Source organism: Petaurus breviceps, unplaced genomic scaffold (assembly GCF_028583685.1).
Source record: "Petaurus breviceps papuanus isolate PSGF00001 unplaced genomic scaffold, PetGlider_PUasm1.0 90823, whole genome shotgun sequence".
In the NCBI taxonomy this organism is placed as follows: domain Eukaryota; kingdom Metazoa; phylum Chordata; class Mammalia; order Diprotodontia; family Petauridae; genus Petaurus; species Petaurus breviceps.
In genome coordinates this window covers 19,853,153-19,876,824 of record NW_027187352.1, presented here as the reverse complement: position 1 = coordinate 19,876,824, position 23,672 = coordinate 19,853,153, and the positions used below count along the sequence as shown (strand labels likewise).

The window sequence follows — 23,672 nt, the reverse complement described above, 5'->3', positions numbered from 1 at the left end:
TGTCTCTCTCTCTCTCTCTCTCTCTCTCTCTCTCTCTCTCTCTCTCTCTCTGTCTCTCTCTCTCTCTCAGTGATCTTATCAGCTTTGATGGGTGCAACTATCATTTATATGCAGATGACTTCCAGATCTACTTATCTGGGACTAATTTCTCCCCTGAGTTAACACAACACCAACTGCCTTTTGGATTTCTCAAACTGAATGTCCTTTTAGGGTCTCACACTAAGCATATACAAAACAAAACTCATTATCTTTCCAAAAAAAAACTGACGCCTCTTCTGAACTTGCCTATTTTTGTCAAAAGTACCACCAACCTTTCAGGTTCTGAAACACAGGGTCATCCTCAATTCTTCACAGTTGCCCAGCCTTGTTCATTCAACCTCTTGCACCTATCCCCTTCTCTCAACTCACATGGCCACTAACCTAGTTCAGGTCTTTTTCACCTTTATCCTGAATTATTACAATATATAACCTTCTAATGGATCCCTCTGTCTCAAATCTTTCCTTTCCCCAATTCATCCTCCATGCAACTGGCAAAGTGATATTCCTGAAACACAGAAAGTTGCATGTCACTCCCTTACTCACAAAACCATAGTGGCTTCCAACTACTTCTATGTTCAATAATTTCTGCCAACAGAGAAGAATTATATATATATATATATATGATTCAATAACTAAAAATGTACCACAGATAATTCACAAACAGATATCACACAGATACTCATGGCAACTACATAAAGGAAGGCATATAGCTGATGGTCAATAATGTTTGATTAATGTACTGCCCTGAATTCTCAAAAAACAAAAAAAACCTTTATATACAGGACTTTACTTTTTACATAGTACTTTAAATACACTATCTCAAACCACTGTCTAGGGTAAGTAATTTTAAAAGTATTATATTCATTTTACATATAAAGAAAAGAGAAACCTATAGAATCTAGTGAACTATCCAGATCAGGTCACACATCTAATACATGGCAAAGTTAGGACTCAAATACAGATTTTCTGTCCCTCACTAAATATGGTGCTCTTTCTACTGTAGAATTTTATTTATAAATTTATTTATTATTATAATATTAATAATTTTATTTAAATACTACCCTGTCCAGAAGTCCTGGATCATTAGGAAGTGAGATCCCCTGACCTAGCATCACAATAAGGAGGCATGACCATGATAAACATTATCCTAAGCAAAAATACTCAGGAAGGAGAACTAAAGGGTACTATGGTCCAAACATGAAATTAGGTCACAAAACAAAGGCTTAGCCTCAGTTGCTATCAACAAGTAATGCTCCTAACCTCACTTAACTGTCTTGTGAAATGTTAGATTTTTTTAATGACTCATTCTTTAAGAGCACTAGAGAAATGTCAAATAAAAAAAAAACACCTTTAGGACTCTTAGGAAATGACTCACCTTTCAGGAGCTGGCTTCAGCTGATTGTTCTTCTCCACTCGGTCTATCAAATTGATTCCTGTCACTTTGACAGGAGAGATAGCTTGCCTAGCCCGGAGCCTCTTGGCTGAAATGCTCTCTGCAAAATGAAGAATAAAAGGAAATAGGAAATCTTCCCCTGAAGCAGGTTTTAAAAGGCATTTGAAACATGAATTTTCCACTCACACCTGGATGAGTAAAATATACTCGATAATTTGTGGAATGCTGGATTCTAAGGACAGATGACACTTCCATCATCTAAAATTGTTGGGTTTTGCCCCATTATGTCAATCAGCAAGTATTTACTGTATGCCTACTACATTGAAAGCACTGGAGGAAATTCAAAGATATTCAAGACAGTGCTACCCTCAAAGAGCTTATAATCTAGCTGGTGATATAAGACATAAATATATGATAAGTTAAATAACTGTAATGGTTCAAAGCTTCAAAAGAAAATTTGTTGTTGTTGTTCAGTTGTGTCCAACTCTGTGACTCCATTTGGGGTTTCCTTCCTTTTGGGGCAAAGATACTAGAGTGCTTTGCCATTTCCTTCTCTAGCTCATTTTATACATTAGGGATTCCTTGCCTATTTTATGGTGAATTCACACAGGGCAAGCATTCACAAGGTGGTCAGAAGAAGTAATACAAGGACACTCTCAAGGTCTCTCTTAAGAACTTTAGAATTGATTGTTTGATATGGGAGACACTGGCACAGGACTGCTCAGCCCGGCATGCCCACATCAGAGGAGGTGCTGTGCTCCATGAGCAAAGCAAAATTGAAATAACTCAAGAGAAATGCAATATGTGCAAACTTAGAGAATCTACCCCAAATGTTTACTGACCTGTGGTAGAATATTCCAAGCTCATTCGTATTGGTCTGATCAGCCACAGCTGGAAACACTGAAACTTGACTCTAACATAGTGATGTCATTTTGGTCCTTTTTGAGAAAGGACAACAATCAATAGATGAGGAAACTGAGTCAAAAAAGGTTAAGTGACTTGTCCAACATCACTAGTTAGTATTTGAAGCTGGACTTGAACTCAGGCTTTCCTGCTTTATCTCTGTACCACTTAGCTGCCCTAACAAAAGCAGATATCACAGTCAAATGAATGTTACAGATATATGAAGTGACATGAATTCAGAGGAGGAAAAGATTGCTTCTTGGAGGAGGCAGGATTGGGCCTTGAAGGAAGAGTGGATTGTGAGTCAGTGCATGGCAGGGAAGGGGTACATTCTAGGAAGAAAAGTCATGGTGTGGACACAATGACCAGCCACAATTCCATAGGACTTGTGGGAAAGCATGCTACTCATCTGTATTGTTAATGTATTTTTGCTTAGTGGGAAGATCTTTCCCATCCATGTGACCTACTTAAGTTACATGGAAGCCTGAGTTACATGAGTCTATGGTGGGAGGAGTTTGCTGAACAGGTGGAGCAGGAAGGGTAAAACAGGAAGAGATGGAGCTGGAGCAGAGCTGGGAAGAAGTTAGTCAGAGCACTTAGTGTGGAGGGAGAGAGAGGATGCAGGCAGGGAGACAGCTAGACTTGTGTTTGTTTGTGGGAAGGCCTGAGCAGGGGGAAGGCTTTAGGATGGTGTTGCTCTCTGTAGTGCTATTGTATATAGATTTCTTTGTTGCTATGATGAATTCAGTTTTCTGGTGTTGGGATTTGGCTTTCCGGTATCTCAATAAATGTTTTGCCTCTATCTTATATATGGAGAGTATGTTATATTTTGTTATTCACAATTATGCCGGCATATTCATTGTTACCACGAGTGCTGTGAATATTTCCTTGGCAATGCATCACCTCACAAAAGAGAGGTGAGGGACTTGAGAGTGCAAATTGAGGCATATTTGGCAGGGAACAAGAAGGGAAGCAGGGAATTTGTTTTTCTTGACTATACATTTATATAATAGGTTTTGTTTCTCTTGCTTTCTTAAGAGGAGGGGAAGAAGGAGGTGGAAGGAAAGGAATATGAACCTAAAAATAAAATGAAATTGAATTTAATGAAAGCAATGTGAGAAAAAGTACCAAGATCAGAAAGCACAACCTATGGTGGTATGTAATGAGTGGATAAGTTTGACTGAAATGGAAACTTTCTATAGGAGAAGCAGTAGGAGTTGGAGATTATGAAGTGCCAAGGAAGAAGGTTTGGGAGTGGGTAAGTAGTGTAGTGGATAGAGCTCCAGACCTAGAGTCATGAAGACTCATCCTTCGGAATTAAAATCCAACCTCAGACACTTACTGTGTGACCCTGGGCAGGTCATTTAACCCTGTTAGCTTCAGTTTCCTCATTTGTAAAATGAGCTGGAGAAGAAAATGCCAAACCGCTCCAGTATCTTTGCCAAGAAAACCCCCAAAGAGTCATAAAGAGTCGGACACAACTGAAGAACTACTCTCCAACAAGAAGGAGGTTTGGACTTTGTCCCCATACATTTTTGCTGTATGTTTGTTGTATAGGCAATGGGAAGCCATGGAAGGTTTCTGAGCCAGGATGTGAGTTTGTAGTAGTAGTGCAGGTCAAAGAACCTTTCTTCGTCTGATACAGAGGCAGATTTTCTACAGTAATTGTGGTTGTTATACAACCATCTAGCTAGAGGTGCTTTTAAGAGAAAAAAAAGCTGCTGAAAGGAGTTTGAAATCTCACATTAATATTACCTGACCTGAGAACAAAGAAGTTTAATTTTAAAAACAACTTAGGTAGAGTGGTGACAAATTAATCAAGGATTACAACATTTTTTATCCTCTTCCTGAAAAAACTAGAAACTGTAAACCCAAACTGTAGTTCTTATATATTCTGAAAAGAATTTCTTTCCTACCGGTTTGGAGATGAGAGAGACATCGACAAACACAAAGAGGGAGGTGGGACAGGGAGAGAAAGGCCCAATTACAGCAGGTAGGGTTTAACTAAATAACAAAAGAATTTTCCCTGTATGTCCAGTTATTCTGCCTAAAATTTCCAACAGTATAATCATAGAATCTGAGAGCTGAAAGTGATCTTGGAGGTCATCTAACCCATTCATAGAATACTCTTTTGAGTGAATTAAGGTGTTACAGTTCTGGAAAATTTAGGTTAAAAGGCAAATATTTTAACTAAAGACAACCCACTAGACTATTATCATCTTTTAACATCATAACATACCTTAGTATTATTATAGCCAGTGATGCAGGAAGACTATGAGTGAAGGGGCCGGGGGATAGTTGGTTTTGACAAAGGTGAGGGATTCAGAGAGGCAAGGGTAGGCATCCAAGTATAATGAGGAGAGCAGAATTGAGTATGCCAGTATGGGGTAATGGGGATATCCTGGATAGCCCAAGGGAGGCATGGAGCAGCTTATGAGGTTCTGGATGTTGGGATAAGCAGAAAAGGTAGAACCCACACTGGAAGGAGGAAGCCAAAGACAACTTGGATCTACATGACAATTACTTTGTCCATTTAACTATTTTGCCTGGGCCTGAGCTCAAATGAGTCTGTGTATCTATACATACAGATACTACACTTACAATTCGTAACTTAGCGAGACTATGTAAATCATTAAATTTCATTGCAGAACTAGAATCTAAAGAGCTCAACATATACTTGAATGTACGCTAGGAAAGAGGAAAAGTGATGTAAGAAGCATTTTTGGCATGTTTCATACCCCTAACTACAGAAAAGTGAGTCAATCAGAGTTCTAGTAATGCTATACATACACAGATACATGAATATGCATGTATATGATGTGGATGCTATGTACATGTGTGTATATGTAGATACATGCATACATAGATATATACATACTCACACACCCCTCTTCAGATCTGATTCAAATATATGTGTGTATCTGACCATCAGCTCATAGATTTAGAGCTGGAAGATATCTCAGAGGTCATCTAGTCCAGTGCTTTTTAAACTGTGGGTCATGACCTGAATGTGCAACTACCAAAAAATAGTTAAAAATCAAACACATAATGAATTTGAGGTGTTTCTGGGAGTACTTGCTGGTGTTGCATAAGCCAACATCATTGCAGCCTTGGTTCTGAACACAAAGCTTGCACAATCTGCTGAAACATAAAAGGGGGTCTCAAGTGGCAAAGGTTTAAGAAGCCCCAATCTAATCCAACCCTTCTTTTTATTTTTTTTTAAAGCAATTGGGGTTAAGTAACTTGCTCAAGGTTACACGGCCAGTTATTATTATTTCTGGGTGTGGTGCTGAGTATCTGAGCCCAGATTTGATCCAGGTCATCCCGACACTGGAGCCAGTGCTCTTACTCGCGGAGCCACCCGGCTGCCCCTAAGCAATTGGGGTTAAGTAACTTGCTCAAGGTTACACGGCCAGGTGTTTCTGGGTGGGTGCTAAGTGTCTGAGCCCGGGATTCGATCTCCAGGTCTTCTCAACACTGGAGCTGGTGCTCTTACTCACTGTGCTACCTGGCTGCCCCCCAACCCTTCTTTTTAAAGATGAATTCATTACCCTTTCCACTGTTCCAAAGTGCCTTGTGTGTGTGTGTATTTGCTATATATGTGTGTGCATTCATTTGTTAATTACATAGGATTTCCAGAGTCATAAGTACATTGTGATGTAATAGTCAAAAGGGAAATCAGCCTAATTATCAAAGGGTCCTTGGTTTCAGATGTAGCTCTACCACTAACCAGCTATGTGGCCTTAAACAAACCTTCAATCTCTTTGGATCTCATCTTCCTCTGATGTGTAAAATAAGGGAGTTGGATTAAAACAGCCAGGTGTTCTTTTTTTTAAAAGCAATTAGGGTTAAGTAACTTGCCCAAGGTTACACGGCCAGTTATTTTTTGTGTGGGTGTTAAGTATCTGAGGCTGGAACTGATCCCAGGTCCTCCTGACTCCAGGGCCAATGCTCTTACTCACTGTGCCACCTAGCCCCACCCCTAGCCAGGTGTTCTTAACCCAGGGTCTAGTGAATTTTTAAAATATATTTTGATAACTGTATTTCAGCATAATTGGGTTTTTTTTTTTTGCAATCCTATGCATTTTATTTCATGCATTTAAACCATTATTCTGAAAAGGGGGCTTTAGGTGTCACTAGAATGCCCAAGAGGTCCATGACAAAAAAAAAAAAAACACAAAACATTAAGAACCCCTGAACTGAAAGATCTTAAAGGTTTCTTCCAGTTCTAATATTTTATGTTCTAAGGTTCCTTCCAGTTCTAACATGCTGCATGCTAACATTTTCTCTTCTAAAGCTCTTTCCAGCTCTAACATTCTATATTCTAGGGCTGGCTCTAACATTCCATGTTCTAAGGCCCCTTCAAGAAAGTTCTATGCTCTCAGGTCCTTTTCAGCTATGATATCCTGAGGCCCTCCCCTACTGTAAGCAGGCTTTTGAACATGCCTTGTTCAGCCAGATTGTTATTGTTATTTGTCCTTTGTTCTGGAAGAGGACCATGACAGCAGGAAGGTGATGTCATGACTTGCAAGTAAATTGAATTAAAGTGAGGCAGGGCCAAGCCTCACTTGATTAATGTGTAGGCCAATAATGCATTTCTACCATGTGGATGGGGTAGCCTCCTCTGAGTTTTCTGCCACGTTTTCAGCTGTGCTCCCAGCTGCTGTGCCCAAGTACACTGTGCTTCCTTCCCCTGCTCTCCCTCTCTTACCCAAGAAATGGGCTGGGAGGGGGGGGGAGGGTGTTTATTTCTGCTTTGTGTTATTTGTCCTCAGTTTCAGATGTGAGAGGATCTCCTTGTGGGACCAGGTGTTCAAACCATAGTGCTGTTGGGGACATGATTGCAGGAAGGGCAGCGAGGCTGGCATGAAAGTCCTGAGAAGCCAGAGTGCCTGAGGCTCAGCCCTGAGGAGGGGTTTGGACTTGAACCCAAGACTGTGCTCTATGGGAACTGAGCTAAACTATGAATCTAATTCCCTTTTCCTCCCCAGAGACTGAGGTGTTGTAGAGGGGGAGAGATTGCACCTGCCATGTGTGCGGAGTGTATGGCTAGATAGATAGATAGATAGATAGATAGATAGATAGATAGATAGATGATAGATACATAGATACATAGAGATAGATACATAGCTATAGATAGATAACCATACATATATACAAACATGTACGTATATATATACATATGTGTATATGTATATATAATACATAAATATATTTGTGGTACACCTTTTAAAGTAAACATTCTCTTTTGAAAACCTCCACAGTGTTACACTACTATTTTGACATTCTATGATTCTATAAGAGTCTCTCCTGTAAGATCAGACTTGCCTCATATACTTTTTTTTTTTTTTGCTTTTTGGAGGGCAGTTGGGGTTAAGTGACTTGCCCAAGGTCATACGGCTAGTAAGTGTTAAGTGTCTGAGGTTGGATTTGAACTCAGGTCCTCCTGACTCCAGAGCAGGTGGGTGCTCTATTCATTGCACCATCTAGCTGCCCTCATCACATACTTCTTTAAAAAAAAACCCTCTTTCTACACAGTCACCTTGCTAGCCCTTTGCCAGTTCTGGCACAGCCTCTGCCCTATTACTGTGTCCCCTGACCTCTGAATCAGAAGTTCTTCATGGAAAGGAAGGGGCGCCCAACTCAGCTCTAAAGACAGACTACGTGTCTATCTATTCCTCTTCTCTCTCCCTCTTAATCATGTGACCTGAAAAGGGACTAAGAATGTGAGCAAGAGTCTACTTTGAGGAGGAAAGTGAAAGAAACAGGTTCCCCTTAGAGGAAAGGGAAACATGACCTATCAAAGTTCTGTGTCACAATTTGCTGCAGATACAAGAGCCGCTCAGCAATATCTTTCAATATCAAGTGATAAGGAACAACATACTGTATATGGACATCATTCACGTACCTCTGACTTCTTCTTTTTCTCCCTGGTCTTTGTTCTTGAGCTCTAGAGGGCCAGCTGTTTCAGATTCTTTGATGGTTTCTATGGCTGGTTTGTTTTCTGGATCCCTGGGCTCAATCCTAGAGGGAAGCCAAAGATACACCCATGCACTATGGAGAGCTCCAAAACAGGGCTGTCACTTGTAAACTGCTCAGATAAGTAGGAATTTAAACTGAAAATCGTGTCCTTGGAAAGGCTGAGTACTGCTGCTCTTAAAAATCCACCTGATCCATGAGGCACTATCAGGAGCGCAGAACGTCAGAGTTGAACGGGACTTCAGAATATAACATGTTAGAACACAATGGAGAATATCAGAACTAGAAGAGACTTTAAATCAAAGAGTGATAGACCACAAACATGGAAAGTTAGAGCTAGAAGTAAGCTTAGAAAACAGAATCTTGGAACTCTGGACACAGAACTGGAAGGGCCCTTAGAATACAGAATATTAGAACACACACACACACACACACACAAAAGAATGTAGAACTGGAAAGATGCTTTTAACACAGAATATGAGAACACCGCACACAAAGATGGGGGAAAGCTCAGAATTAACAACTTTAGAACACAGAAGGGGTCTTTGAAATCACCTAGTCCAACCCCTTGTTTTACAAATGGAGAAACTGAGTCCTAAAGAGGTCAAACAAATGTCTAGTTCATGACAAAACAGAGATTAGAACTAGGACTAAACTTTATTTTGGCACAGAATGCGGCCCTCCATGACTGGCATGGCTCTGCTGTCACAGACACCATTAGGATACAAAACAGACAGCTCTTTTTTCTTCTTTTTTTTTTTTAACTTTTCATTTGGAGTTTCTGTTTTCCTATTCCTCTTTTCTTTCTTTTTTTCTTATTCTTTTTTTTTGCTTTTTGGAGGGCAATTAGGGTTAAGTGACTTGACCAAAGTCACATGGCTAGTAATTGTGTAAAGTGCCTGTGGCCGCATTTGAACTCAGGTCCTCCTGACTCCAGGGCCGGTGCTCTATTCACCGCGCCACCTAGGCACCCCTCTATTCCTCTTTTCTATTTCATTTTTGGTACACACCTGGAAACTATAAGAACACTGTGAAGATAGCTGATTGCTAGGTAGCTTTAGGAAAGAATACATAGCCTAGAAAGAACACTGTTAGAAATTATGACCTCTCCTCCCCACTGTTCCACACCTGCATAGAAATGTACACACACACTCTCACATGTATGCATACACGCACAAAATCCTAAGCAAAGGAAGGATGATGGTGACCACGGCAACAAACTTACCTTTGGAACAGGGGGTGCAGGAGGGGGTATCCCCAAGGAGTTCTGGGGCCAGCCTCACTCAAAAAGGGTACCTAGTACTAACACATGACATTAGCATTCTTTGGTGGATCAACCAAGTCCATTTCTAAGTCTACTAGCCTCCAAGGCCCTCAACTCCACCTTAAGACCCCATGTCCTATCCAGAGGCTCCCCTACAATGTTTGGTTAATGATGATGGCCTGGAGCTACATTTCAAAGGATATTGCAAAGTTCTCTAAGAATAATTCCAAAACAAAATTCATTTGAATTTTAAAGAGTAAACAGAGTGCTATGAAAAAAACTTCGGGTAGAGATCAAAGGACCTAGGGTCCTGGTCCTAATTCTGCCACTAAACTAGCTGTGTCCTTGGGCTAGTCTCATCTCCTCTCTATGCCTCAGTTTTGTCCTCCTTAGAATGAGGAGACTGGAGTGAACATTCTCAAGGTACCCTCCAGCCAGCCCTAACAGTCTACTATTCTGTTATTTGTCCCATATAGTTCTTTTAGAAGGAAAGTATGTTTCAAAACCAAACCTCAGAGACTGTCTTTTTCAGCTTCTAAGTGAATAAGAACCCTTCTACAATGGACTTGGAAAACAAATACAGACCCTTTACTGAAAGACTTCCAAGGCAAGAGAGAACCTACTATCTCACAAAGCATCCTACTCTAATGGTCGGGACATCTCCCTTGAAATCAAGCCTAAATCTGCTTCTCTGTAACTTCCAGCCCTCGCTCCTTGTTCCACCCCCTGGGGCCAATGAAAACAAATCTAATACCTCTTCCACTGGACAGCCCTTCAAATTCTTCATGACAGGTGTCACATCCCATCTTCTGTTCCAGGAATAAATATACCCAGTTCTTCCAACCTATCCTCTCATGATGAGGTCTTGTGGTCATTCACCATCTCAATTACATTCCTTTGGAGGGTTCTTTAGTTTATCAATTGTTTCTCTAGCTTATCAGCCCTCCTTTGGAGAGTTCTCCAGCTTACCTTCCTAATAGGATGTTAGAGTGGCCTAGGACAGTAGAATGGGACTGTCACCTGGACATTCTACCTCTCTTAACCTAAGATAATAACAACCAACATGGATAGAGTGTTTGAAGGTTTACAAAGTACTTTAAATACATTTTTTTATTTGGTCCTCATAAAAGTTCACACTGCCCCTTCTCTCACTCCTTGATTTCTGTAGACCAGTTATTCCATTTCCCCAGCAAATATTGAGACTCAAGTCTCAGGAAAGATTTGAGCTGGACTGGATAGAGTTTGGTTTTAGGTCTGGGAAGGGAATGATGAGAATGAGTCAGGGCCCAGCCAGTCAAATCAATCTCCCTGATATCAAAACAAATGAGTCAGAACAGGTAGAGGAGATGTTTGTGTGTGTATGTGAACTAGAGGGGTACTCACCTTGGGAAAGCGCATACGCTACAAGGACGCTGTGCAGTGCCCTCTCTGTTAGACATCACTGAGTCCGTGGTCCCAGGCCTCTGCACCACAATGACAGTGAAAGGTTAAAAATGCATATCTTTGCCCCAGAAAATAAAGATTGGAAATTTTTTTAACAGTCTAATAGAAGTCAGGAGCTATAGGAGTTGCAGGATAGACTAATAGACAGACAAAATCCACTGAGTCATAGCTAGTTGCAAAATTTTTACAATCTTCTACAATTTTTTTTAATATTCATTCTCATCCCCTTTCATGACATTCATTGAAGTACTTGAAGAAAGCTATTCCATTGTTCTCTATGTCTTCTTTTTTCCAGCTAAACATCCTCAGTTTTTCAACTGATGCTCATATGATATGGATTCAAGGTCCTTCACCATTCTGGTTACCCTTCTCTAGACAGTCTCCAGCTTACCAATATCCTTCTTAAACTGTGGTGCTCATAAATAAACATAGTACTCCCAATGAGTTCTGAAGAATGGAGACTAACATCTCCCTATTCCAGGAATCTCTTAATGAAGCCCTTGCTATATTAAGCAGCAGCAAGGTCCAAGATTTCATTAGCTTTTTAGTGCATTTAAAAATATTTTGTTGAGACATCCATTATTCACTAGACTAACTGCTCAAGGGGTCCATGACACACTTGCTCTAGAACCTCTGTTCTCAGATGTCAAGATCCTTTTGGATCCTGACTGTCCTCCAATGCATTCGCTATTTTTCTAGTTTTAACATATGATGAGCACATCATCTATTCCTTTTTTACACATCATCAATAAAAATGTCAAACATTCTAATGTTACATTAGATTTGATAATCAAATGTCACAGCCAGAAGGAACTTTTGAGGCATTATAGTCCAAATCTCAAATTTGCCAAATGAGAAAATCTGAGGTCTAGAGAGAAGTAACTTACCCACGATGTCTAATCTAGTTTATCATAGAGCTGGGAATATCACTTAGGTGTTCTGATCTTTATCCTTGCTAGACGTATGACCTTGGTTAAGTCGATGAATTTCTCTGGGTCTCAGTTTCCAGACTTGTAAAATAAGGAAGTTGGACTATGATGGCCTAATTAGCATCATCCTATGAGATATGGTTTTCCCTCATTTATGATTTATCTTCAGTTGGCAGTGGCTCACGGTTATAGTGGGAAGAAAAAAGCATTGAGGTAGGAATTTGGAAATGTGTGTTTAGATCTTTGTTCTGCCACTTTTGTTACTTCTGTGACAATGATCAAATCTCCTTAACCTCAGTTTCTTCAACTATAAAATAAGAAGACTAAACTGATCATTTCCAGTTCCAAATCTCATGTTCCTAACAAAAGCTGCCTATCCCACAAGTCTCTCCACTGAGTAATTAATAAAGCAAAGACTTGGACAGCCTTAAGGAAGTTCTCAATAAAGCAGCTGTGATGGCAATGGCAAGAGGACTGGATTTGGAGTAAGAGGACACAAGTTCAGATCTGGATTCTGCCATTTGCCACCTACGTGACCATCATCAAGTCACTAAAGTTCTTTAGGTCTCTATTTCCTCCTTATAAAATGAGGGAATTATACTAGATGACCTCTAAGTTTCCTTCCAGCTCTAAATTCTATGATCCTCTCAACTTGAACTTTTCTTAAGAGTAGGGCTCACTCTAGAGGAGGAGGAGGAAGAGTGTAGCAGTAGTAGTAGTAGTAGTAGTAGTAGTAGTAGTAGTAGTGTGCCCTACTCCAAGAAAATTCATTGGGAATTCATTATATAATTCATTAAATCACTGATACTCTTTGGGAGAAGTAGTTAGAAGAAAGAATTTACATTTGAAAGAGCTTTAACCAGATTCCCACTTCCATCCATAGCACACAGGAAGTCCTTATAAAACCTCATCTTCACTTTGCTGTCTCTAATCATGAGGACCCCTATTCCCTTGAATGTAAACTCCACATTTTGTTTGACAGAGATGGATCGGGATAAAAAGAGCAATGTTTCCTTCACACATCCTTCCACCACATCCCTGTTAAAAGGACCCTCCAGGGATATCATGACGAAGTTTAGCTGAACAACTGGGATATCACCTAGCAGGGCAAAAAATAAATGGGAGAGAAAATTAGAATATAAATCACATACACTCATAAACAATTATCTAATCTGTGTTTAATAATTCAAAATGTTTTACAAGTAGTTCATTTATAGTATGCTTCCTAAGCATTTTCCATGCAAAAATTTTAAATATAAACATCCTAAATGACATGTCACTTAGTAGAGAACATTTGTCTTTGTATACCAAGCACCTAGCACAATGAAAAGGGGATACGGAGAGTAAAGCATGTTATATTAAGAAATACTAATTAAGTGGGGAGGCTAGGTGGCACAGTGAATAGAGCTCCAGCCCTGGAGTCAGGAGGACCTGAGTTCAAATCCGGCCTCAAACACTTAACACTTACTAGCTGTGTGACCTTGGGCAAGTCACTTAACCCAAATTGCCCTGCCCTCCCCCCTCCAAAAAAATTAAAGCAAAAAAATAAAATAAAATAATGGAAATTCAGGAATCAGCACCTTCTCTTAAAGTAAATTAGGTGTGTGTGTGTGTGTGTGTGTGTGTGTGTATATATATACCATATGTGCATTTATGTGCATAAATATGTATGTGTGTATGTACATGTGCAAGTCTTCTTAGTAATCTGCCAAACATTGGCTTCTTTCATTTCTTAATCCAATAGCAAAATAGCCGTTCTGGAAAGCAATTTGGAACTACAAATCAGAAGTTACTAAACAATGCATACCCTCTGACCCAACAACACGACTAGTAGGCTTATCCCCAAAGGGACTAAAGAAGAAGGAAAACAAGACCCATGTGGCTGAAAACACTCACAGCAGCTCTGTTTCAGTGGTAAAGAACTAGAACTAAGGGGATAGCCATCATTTGGAGGATTATTGAAAGAAGTATGGTATAGGAATGTAACAGAATACTATTGAGCTCTAAGAAATTATGAAAGGTATGATTTTTTTTAAACCTGGGAATACTTGTATTAGTTGATGCTGTATGAAGTAAGCTAAAGCAGAACAATTTATATAATAACAAAAACATAAAGATAAATATATTTGAAAGACTTAAGAACTCTGATCAATGCAATGACCATCCACAATGCCAAAGGATCAATAATGAAGCATGCTACCAAACTCTCGACAGAGTTGGTAAACTGAAAATACAGAAAGATATAGAGACATGTCCAATGCAGGAATTTATTTTGTCTGACTATGCAAATTTATTACAAAGACTTTGTTTTTATTTTTATTTTTTTCAATGGGGTTGAGGAGGTTGAAGAGAAAGAAAACTGATTTTTGTTCATTGAAAAAGAAATAACCGGGGCGGCCAGGTAGCACAGTGAGTAAGATCACCTGCTCCAGTGTTGGGAAGACCTGGAGATCGAATCCCAGGGCTCAGACACTCAGCACCCACCCAGAAACACCTGGCCATGTAACCTTGAGCAAGTTACTTAACCCCAATTGCTTAGGGGCGGTCAGGTGGCTCAGCGAGTAAGAGTACCGGCTCCAGTGTTGGGACAACCTGGAGATCAAAACCCGGGCTCAGACACTCAGCACCATACCCAGAAATAACTGGCCGTGTAACCTTGAGCAAGTTACTTAGCCCCGATTGCTTAAAAATATATTTTAAAAAAATTTTTTTTTAAAAAAAGAAAGAAAAAGAAATAACCCTTTTGGTAAAAGGATTGGATTTGGTAAAAGGATTGGCAAGCAATCCAATTCAGATAGAAATTCTGTCAGTTGAGAAGGATCCATCTCTGACAGTAGAGACTTTGGAGGAAGGATTCATCTCTGAAGAGGGATTACTTTTTGCCTTTTCCCTTGCAACTTTTATAGGGTGCAGTGGAGAAAAGTAGATGTTTCTACATGTTCCCATTGGTAATGATGTCTTACAACAGGGCATATTCATAGATCTGCCCACACATTTAAATATCAATATTGAAGACTGTAGGTACTATAGGTATTCCCACCCCTCTATCAAGGATGGAGAACTCATGACGGTATGTGGTCCCTCCTCTTGTGAATGGGTATTGTAGATATTTCCTGGAGGGAATTATCTCTTCTACCAGGCACACCATTTCCAAAGGGTTTAGCCTTCAAATAAGTTACAGTGGTTACCCTTTCTCCTTCATCCATTGCTTGGGTACATGGACTAAGCCCTTTGATGGTTGGAAAATGGTGGTTAGCAGTTATCTCCCCTGTAAGAATTCTTCAGTGGAGTTAATATGCTTGTGGGCAGATCTATGAATATCATTAATTTCCCATAGGGACACAGTCCCTAGCACACCTGCCAAAATAAAGGTCCTCTGACCCCATATGGCACTTGGCACAGTAATTTCCTAATGCACTTATTCTGTAACATTGTATTGTTATAATTAATTGTGTGGTTATCTTATCGGCTACCAGACTCTAAGCTAGAGCTATTAACTACCATGTCTTCCTTAAAATTTCTATTATCTCCGTACAAGTAACATATTGTTCTCTACACCCAGTAGATGCTTACTACATGTTGCTGATTAAATGAATAAGTGATGTTACAATTTGCAAGTTGGAGGAGATAAACAAAGCAAATCTGACTACATGTTGCCCTTTCATGTTTTTTCCCTGTATCTGTAGGCGGTAAGGAGGTTGGCTTGATTAAACTTAAGAAACATTTACCAGGAGTAAATACTTTGTTTTGTTTGAGTCCATGCATTTGGGCAAACTTCTCGGCTATCACAAACACAGGCCTCTGAAGTAGAATAAATTTATTGTTGCCCACATCAAGCCTTTGCCTTACGAAGGTGAAGGTTCCAAATCCTGGAATCTGGACCCCCTGGAACAATAAGGGAGAGCAAATGAGACATGATTGAATAACAAGCAACAACAATTCATATTGTATTATGGCATCAACTTGCTGTCTGTGAGTAACACAAAGATGATGAAAATGGTAAGCCTACCTTGCGTAAGGATAGCTGCCGTTCCACAAATTCTGACACATTTGCCCAGATGTTAGAGACTTCTAAAATGTGGGGGGAAATATAAAATATCATCTGTTACTATCCATTACTTATTAAAGCTTTATGAGCTGAAATGCAGATTCAAGTTAAAGGGGACAAATGCCCTGTTTATGAGAAGCAGCAAAGTGGTTTAATGGAAAGGAGTGGTTCTTTTGAAGTAAGAGAACCCTGATTCATAGCCCCCCTCTGATGCTTATCATTAGTGTGATCTTTTAAAAATTTCATTTATTGGGGTGGCTAGGTAGCACAGTGAATAGAGCACTGGCCCTGGAGTCAGGAGGACCTGAGTTCAAATCCGGCCTCAGACACTTAACATGAAAACTAGCCATGTGACCTTGGGCAAGTCACTTAACCCCAATTGCCCTCCAAAATAAAAAAAGCAAAAAAATTTTCATTTATTTATTATTAGTTTTCTACATTCACTTTTATAAGACTTTGAGTTCTAAAATATCCCTCCTCCCCAAGATGGCATGCAATCATATTAAACATACTTCCACATTAGTCATGTTGTGAAAGAGGGATAGAACAAAAGTGAAAAACCATGAGAAAGAAAAAAAACTAGAGAGAAAATCTTTGTTTCAATATGCATTCAGACTCCACAGTTCTTTCTTTGCATGTGGATAGCATTTTCCATCATGGGTCTTTTGGAATTGTCTTAGAATAATTCTAAGCCTTAGATCCTTGCATTACTGAGAAGAGCTAAGCATTGCACAATTTTGCTGTTACTGTGTACAACATTCTCCTGGATCTTCTCACTCCACTTTGGATCAATTCATGCATCACTAGTGTGTTCTTGGACAAATTCACTTCCCTGAGCTTCAGTCTCCAAGCTATAAAATGAGGGTGTTGAACTAGATGGCTTGTCCTCTCCCATATCTGGGCTCCTTAAAGTACTACAAAGAAGCCTGAAGGATGGTGCAAAATCCTCAGGAAATGAGGAGTTCCACACATGAGAACTGTTGAAAGGGGAATAGAAACTTAGCTCTAATACCTACTAGTTGTGTGATCATGGACCAGTCGTTTAACTTTTCTGACCCCCGGTTTCCTCATCTATATAAAGGGTATGGTAATATTTTCACTCCCTGCCTCATAGAAAATACTTTACAAGAATTAAAACACTAAGATATTATTCTCTTTTTTTTGCCTTTTTTTTTTGAGGGAATTTGGGGTTAAGTGACTTGCCCAAGATCACACAGCTAATTTTTGTATTAAGTGTCTGAGGCCGGATTTGAACTCAGGCCCTCCTGATGTCAGGGCCGTTACTCTAAGGTATTATTCTTTAAGTGACAAAAACCTTTGCATTTTAACCATTTTAGATGAAAATCTTTCTGAATTATATTGCTTATTATTAGCTGCTGTGGATTGGAAAGTCAAATAACTAAGTTTGTCAGTATTGTGTCTAAAAATAATAGAATATAGGCTGTTAGGTAAGGCCCTGATGGGGAACCCCAGTGTATAAAATGAACAAGCCACCTATTTTGACTGCTCAGAGGCCTTATTCTGCTTTCAGGTTTCCAGTTAAGTTCTATTTTACAAAGAGTTGAGGCTGCTGAATGAGTAATTTCCAGATAAGTGGGGTACTTATGTACTATATGAATTCTCTAGTATGTGAGCTTTATTTATAAGTTGCTAAATGCACATCACTGATCAGCAAATTGATATCTCTGGTCTTAATAGTTTGTTAAAATTCAGTCTCATAATGAATCATAATATATATCAAAAGAATGTTTAAAAACATTGATCATCAAAGACATTTGTGACTGGAAACAAAAGAAATTCAATCCTTTGGTTTAATTCAATTTAATTAATTTTAAAAAGCATGTATAAGTGCCTATGGACTTCCTAATGAAACATGCACAGGCCCCATCAACTTGCTCACACAATATGGAAGAGAATGGCTTTGAAGAAACTGTGGAGCATGCATAGACATTTTGTTTTTGGTTTTGGGGTTTTTTTTGCCTTTTTTTTTTTGGAGGGCAATTGGGGTTAAGTGACTTGCCCAAAGTCACACTGCTAGTAAGTGTGTCAAATGTCTGAGGATATATTTGAACTCAGGTGCTCCTGACTCCAGGGCCAGTGCTCTATTCACTGCGCCATCTAGCCGCCCCACATAGACATTTTGTAAGTGGTTCTAGTTGGCAAACACATAATGAACTAGAGCTTCTTTATGGGCTGAGACATTCAGAAAGTCTTAGCCCACCCCCTTTTGCCATCTTGCTCCTGTCTTAGTCCTTCGGGCTACTCTCTTCCTAGTGGTGTGACTCTTTTCCATGGCATCTGGTGAAACACCATAACATTTCAGAGAGGCCATATGGCCCTATGAAAGGGTCCCAGTTCATGGCTGTTGCATTTGTTCTTTCAGGTGGGCATTGGAGTCCCCAACCTCAAGAGTTTCAAAAGGTACAGAAGGTGTCCCAACACACCACCACCATTTCAGAGATTGGGGTCCAGAGCCAATGCAACATCAATGCCTAAGAAATAAGGAGTAACTTTTGGGAATGACTTTGTGACCTCAGTTCAGTGGTAGCTAAAACAATAAGCTAAGCTATTACCTTTGACCATGAACTTGGTATAGCCAATTATGTACTGAACTAAATTTTGAACCTATTTACCCAAGAACTGATGTGCTTTAGGGGAGAATATGTTTCTAAGGGGTTAGGAGTGGGAAATTTTTGTATGTTTTTAATATCATATCTTTGAAGTAAATATCAGTTTTTAAAAGCTGATTGATGTAAATGGATAAATGGAATGAGAGTGCTAATAATTCATCCCTAATAATGGGAGAGGGGATAGAAGGGACACAGGTGGTGGGAGTTCAAGTCAATGGAAGTAGAGAAGATACACCCAACACCTTTTGGTCAACCTTGCCCCACCCCTCCACAAAACTTTGCATAGATGTAGGAGCCTGGCTCTGAGAGAGAGAATTAACATATAACTTGATGTACTGTGGTACCATAGTCACATGGTAGATCAAACAAGGGTCCAGCTCTCCCACTTTTAGGCCGAAAATGATCTAAAAGAAGCACTAAATTAAGTGATGACCAAAAAGAGCCAAAAAGAAATTTCAGCAAATTCCTTCATCCAATCCAAAAATATACAAAAATAGAACCAGAAGATGCAGGTCCTCGATAAGGAATCCTCCCAGAGAAGCTAGTATAGGCACAAGTAAAAATAGAAGACCACCCAAAACTATGCTTGGGAAAACCCCAGGAGTAATACAGAAATTCTAGTGAGCACAATAATCACACAGTGTCCTAATCAAAGAAGTCTCAAAGGGGGGCAACAACTTCCTAGCTCCCTAATAATCCAAAGAATATGGAAACCAGCTAGCTCCCTAGGACCAAGATCTAAGAATCTTGATCCAGGAGGTCTTGAGGGGAACAGAAGACCACCCAGAACCATGAAGAAGGAAACCCCAAAGGAGGAGAAGTTCACCCTGAGTAAGAAAGCATGAGGTGAGGGTTGGGGTGGGGACAGAAGTCAACTCAACATCCTGAACAAGGAAGCCTCAATGGGGACAGAAAACCTCCCATGACTCAGAACAGGGGAACTCAGGAAGGGGAGGAGGATAAAAGACCACCTAGCACCCTGAACAAGAAAGTCCCAAGGGGAATAGACCATCTAGTGCTATGATCAAGAAAGCCACAAGAGGGACTAAAGTCTACCTAACACCTGATCAAGGAAGATTCATGGTGAAAGAAGGCCCTGACCAGGGTCTGACAACCAACTACAGAGCTCTGACCAAGAACACACAGAAGTATGCCGTTGCTCCGAGTGAAAAGACACCAAGTAGAAGCTAATTAAAGGAACCCAGGAAATGTGAAGTCAGAACCAAACAGAACCCGATCACATTATCTAAGATCCTGAACCCGGCACTAAGTGAAAGCTATGGAAACAAGGCTAGAAAAAATGAACAAACTCAATAAAACATCTGGGGATGAAGAAAAGAATAAATGTACGTTATATATAAGCAAAGCCTCAAAGCAAATCATAGATTTGCCACAAATCTTACTGGAATTCCTAGAAGAAATGAAGCAAGGGTTTGAAATGATCATATTCTTATTGTTATTATCCTTAATAATAATAGCAATAGCTAGCATTTATAAAGGGCGTTAAGATTTGCAAAGCACTTTATAAATATATGAAATTGGAGTTCTAGAGGAAAGATTTAGAAAAATAAACATCTTGTGCAGGAGGTGCAAAATGTTGTTATTATTCAATCATTTCAGTCATGTCTGACTCTCAGTGACCCCATTTGGGGTTTCTTAGCAGAGATACTGAAATCATTTGTCATTTCCTTTTCCAGCTCATTTAACAACTGAGGAGCTGAGGCAAACCGGGTTAAGGGGACTTTCCCAGGGTCACACAGATAGTATGTGTCTGAGGCCAGATTTGAACTCTCAAAGATGAGTCTTCCTGACTCCAGGCCTGACACTCTATTTACTATGCCACCTCTAGCTGCCCTATATATCTCTTAGGAGATGTTAGGTATCTCCTATCAAAAATAACTAACAGAAAATAGGTCAAGGAGAGAAAATCTAAGGATAGGAATACCTGAAAATCTTGATCATTTAAAAAGTCTAGCTATCTTATTTCAAGAAATTATGAAGGAAAATTCCCCAGAGCTAGATGGCAAAATGACATGGAAATAATCCAATGGTTATTTCCTAAAAGAAACTCTCAAATGAAAACTCTTAGTAATGTCACAGCCAAAATTCAGAACTTTCAGCTCAAATAAAAAATACTGCTATCAACCAAAAAGAAGGAGTTCAAATACCAAGTCAAGATCATATAAGACCTAGCAATTATGACTATTAAAGGAGAAGGAAGCTTGAAATATCACTCTAGAAGGCAAAATCTAAAAGTCTACAACTGAAAATAACCTACCCATCAAATACCACTCAGTATAGATTTAACAGCCCTTGAACACACTCTGGGACTTGTATTTCTTCCTAGTTTGAGAAGAGGCTAATTTGATATCAGAAATCCCAAGGGTGGTAGTCCTGATTGGTCAAGATGACAGAATAGAAGCAGGACCTCCCCGCTGCTCTGGCTTCCACCTTCCCCAAGACATGTAAAAAGGGGACTCTAAACAAACTTTGGAGCTGCAGAACCCACAAAATGACACAGAGAAGCTAGCCTCCTGCTGAGGAGAGCCCGGCAGGCCAGCAGGAATCGGCCAGCACAGTGCTCTGGGTGCCGAGCCCAGCCCCACGCAGAGGCTTTAGCCCCAGGAGGGGCCTGACCAGCCGCCAGCCAGAGGGACTCCAGATCAGCAGCAGCTGTGGCCGTTTCCAGATTTATCAACACATAGATGTGAAGGACAAAGTGAGAGGTCAGTGCAGTCTGGACTTTGGGACCCAGTAAGTGGGAGTGCATGGCTTTTGCCTCCGGGGCGAGAAGCCACTGAGATGCAGGCACAGACAGCCAACGCCACATGGCAGCTTCAGCTCCTGGCCTACAGAGTGTAGGGGGACCAAGCACCAGTCTGAGGGGTAATCACTCTTGATTTAACCTTCTTGGATCTGGATTGCAGTCTAGGGTAGAGGTCCTGGGGTGTGTGTCCAGCTTGCCAGAGTGTGTGGAGACCTCAGAGAGGGCACCCATATAATACCTCCGGCAGCTGAGAACACCCCACTGGCTGTCATCCAAGCCTGGAATGTTCTTCCTCTTTACTCCTGGTTTTTCTAGCTTCTTTCAAGGCTCAGCTCAAATCCCATCTACTATATACACACGTGTGTGTGCATATGTGTGTGTGTGTGTGTGTGTGTGTATATATATATATATATGTAACTATAGGCATATAGTTATTTGCAGGTTGTCTTTCTCCTTAGAATGTGAGCTCCTTGGGGAGCTGGCTGCGTTTTTACCTTTCTGTGCATCCCCAGCACTTAGGACCATGTTTGGCATATAGTAAATGCTCAATAAATGCTTACAGAGTGAATGACCAAGCACTCATGATGAGGAACTAGGTGAGAGAAAGAAAATTGGAATGCAAGAATATTTCCATAAAATGTAAGTCACTAATGTTCAGCACAGTCCTTTTCTTTCAACATCCACTTCTTCATTGTGAAGAGGGAGAATAAGATCAAAGAGAGGGGAAAGCATAGAAAAGATAGGATCGAGGGAGGCATCCTGATAAATGTTTAACAATTGCTCTCTTAAAAAAAATCACAAATGATATTTTTTTAAGTTTAATCTACATTATTAACATATTCACCACCACTTTCTTAAATAGAGACAATAAAAAAGAAAGAAAGCCCTGATTTGTAACATTTGCAAATTCTTAAGGCACAAAACCTCACACTGAAAATGTAACTATTGGCTCTTGTGAGCCATTGGCTCCAGGACACCTCTGGGTAGGACATACAATTAATCATAATGTTAAATGTAAATAGGATGGTCTCACCTATAAAAGAGGAAAAGTTATGAGTTCTCCTTGGGAAAAAGTTTTCCTTGGACATGGTTAATTTGAGACACCTGTGGCACATCCAATTTAAAATATCCATAAGGCAAGGTGATGTTAAGTCTAAAGCACAGGAGAGATACTGAGGCTGGATATATGAATCTGGGAATAATCAGCATAAATATAAGGGGTGATGAAGGAGAAATCATAACAAAAACAATGAAGAAAATTATTAGAAACTCTTTCCCGGTAATATGCCCCCAAAACTGACAAATTTAAATGAAATTGATAAATAGCTACAAAATTATAAAATACTCAAATTAAAAGAAAAAATACTTAAATGACTCAGTCGGGGGGGGGGGAGACAACTGAGAACTAAATAAACATCCAAGAAATAAAATATCAATTCCATATTGATTTACAAGTGAATTCTATCAAACAATTAGAGGACAATTCCAATAATATAAAAACTGTTTGTGAAAATAGGAAAAGAGGGGATGGCACCCAAAGGCTTTTTATGATACAGATTTTGATAGTTAAACCAGAGGACCACAAATTAGAAAGAAAACCGTACACAAATGTCCCTAAGAAATATGCATGCAAATATGCAACCTGTGAAAAAAATATATACATTATGACCAGTTAGGATATATACCCAGAATATGAGGTTGGTTCTATATTAAGAAAACTATACATATAATTGACCATATTAATATTTTCTTATTACTAAGAAAAAATAAAATCACGTGATTACAGCAATAAATGGAGAAAGGGCTTTTGACAAAAGATAACACCAATTGCTATTAAGAACACTAAAAATATAGAAATAAATGTACTTCTTAATGTTGTAAGTAATATCTATCTTAAACCAAGAACCAGTAGGACATACAATAGAGATAAATTAGAGAAGTTTATACTAAGATCAGGGGAAAGGTAAAGCTATCTATTATAACACCATTATTTAACATATCACTAGAAAGGCTAGGAGCAGCCAGGTAGCACAGCGAGTAAGAGCACCGGCTCCAGTGTCAGGATGACCTGGAGATCAAATCCCGGGCTCAGACACTAAGCACCCACCCTGAAACACCTGGCCGTGTAACCTTGAGCAAGTTACTTAAACCCAATTGCTTAGGGGTGGCCAGGTGGCTCAGCAAGTAAGAGCACCGGCTCCAGTGTCGGGATGACCTGGCTCAAATCCGGGCTCAGATACTTAGCACCACACCCAGAAATAACTGGCCGTGTAATCT

At 39.8% G+C, this 23,672-nt stretch overlaps 1 protein-coding gene across 1 annotated transcript in view; it reads right to left on the bottom strand.

Moving 5' to 3' along the window:
* Positions 1-23,672, bottom strand: part of CCDC81 (coiled-coil domain containing 81) — a 71,229-nt gene that overhangs the window by 36,048 nt on the left and 11,509 nt on the right. The window contains exons 2-7 of the mRNA XM_069071068.1: positions 15,960-16,021; positions 15,679-15,835; positions 12,793-13,049; positions 10,962-11,041; positions 8,244-8,359; positions 1,415-1,532 (exon numbers count right to left, since the gene is read on the bottom strand). Coding sequence (XP_068927169.1) covers positions 1,415-1,532; positions 8,244-8,359; positions 10,962-11,041; positions 12,793-13,049; positions 15,679-15,835; positions 15,960-16,021 — 790 coding nt within the window. The remainder of the gene's footprint in view (positions 1-1,414; positions 1,533-8,243; positions 8,360-10,961; positions 11,042-12,792; positions 13,050-15,678; positions 15,836-15,959; positions 16,022-23,672) is intronic.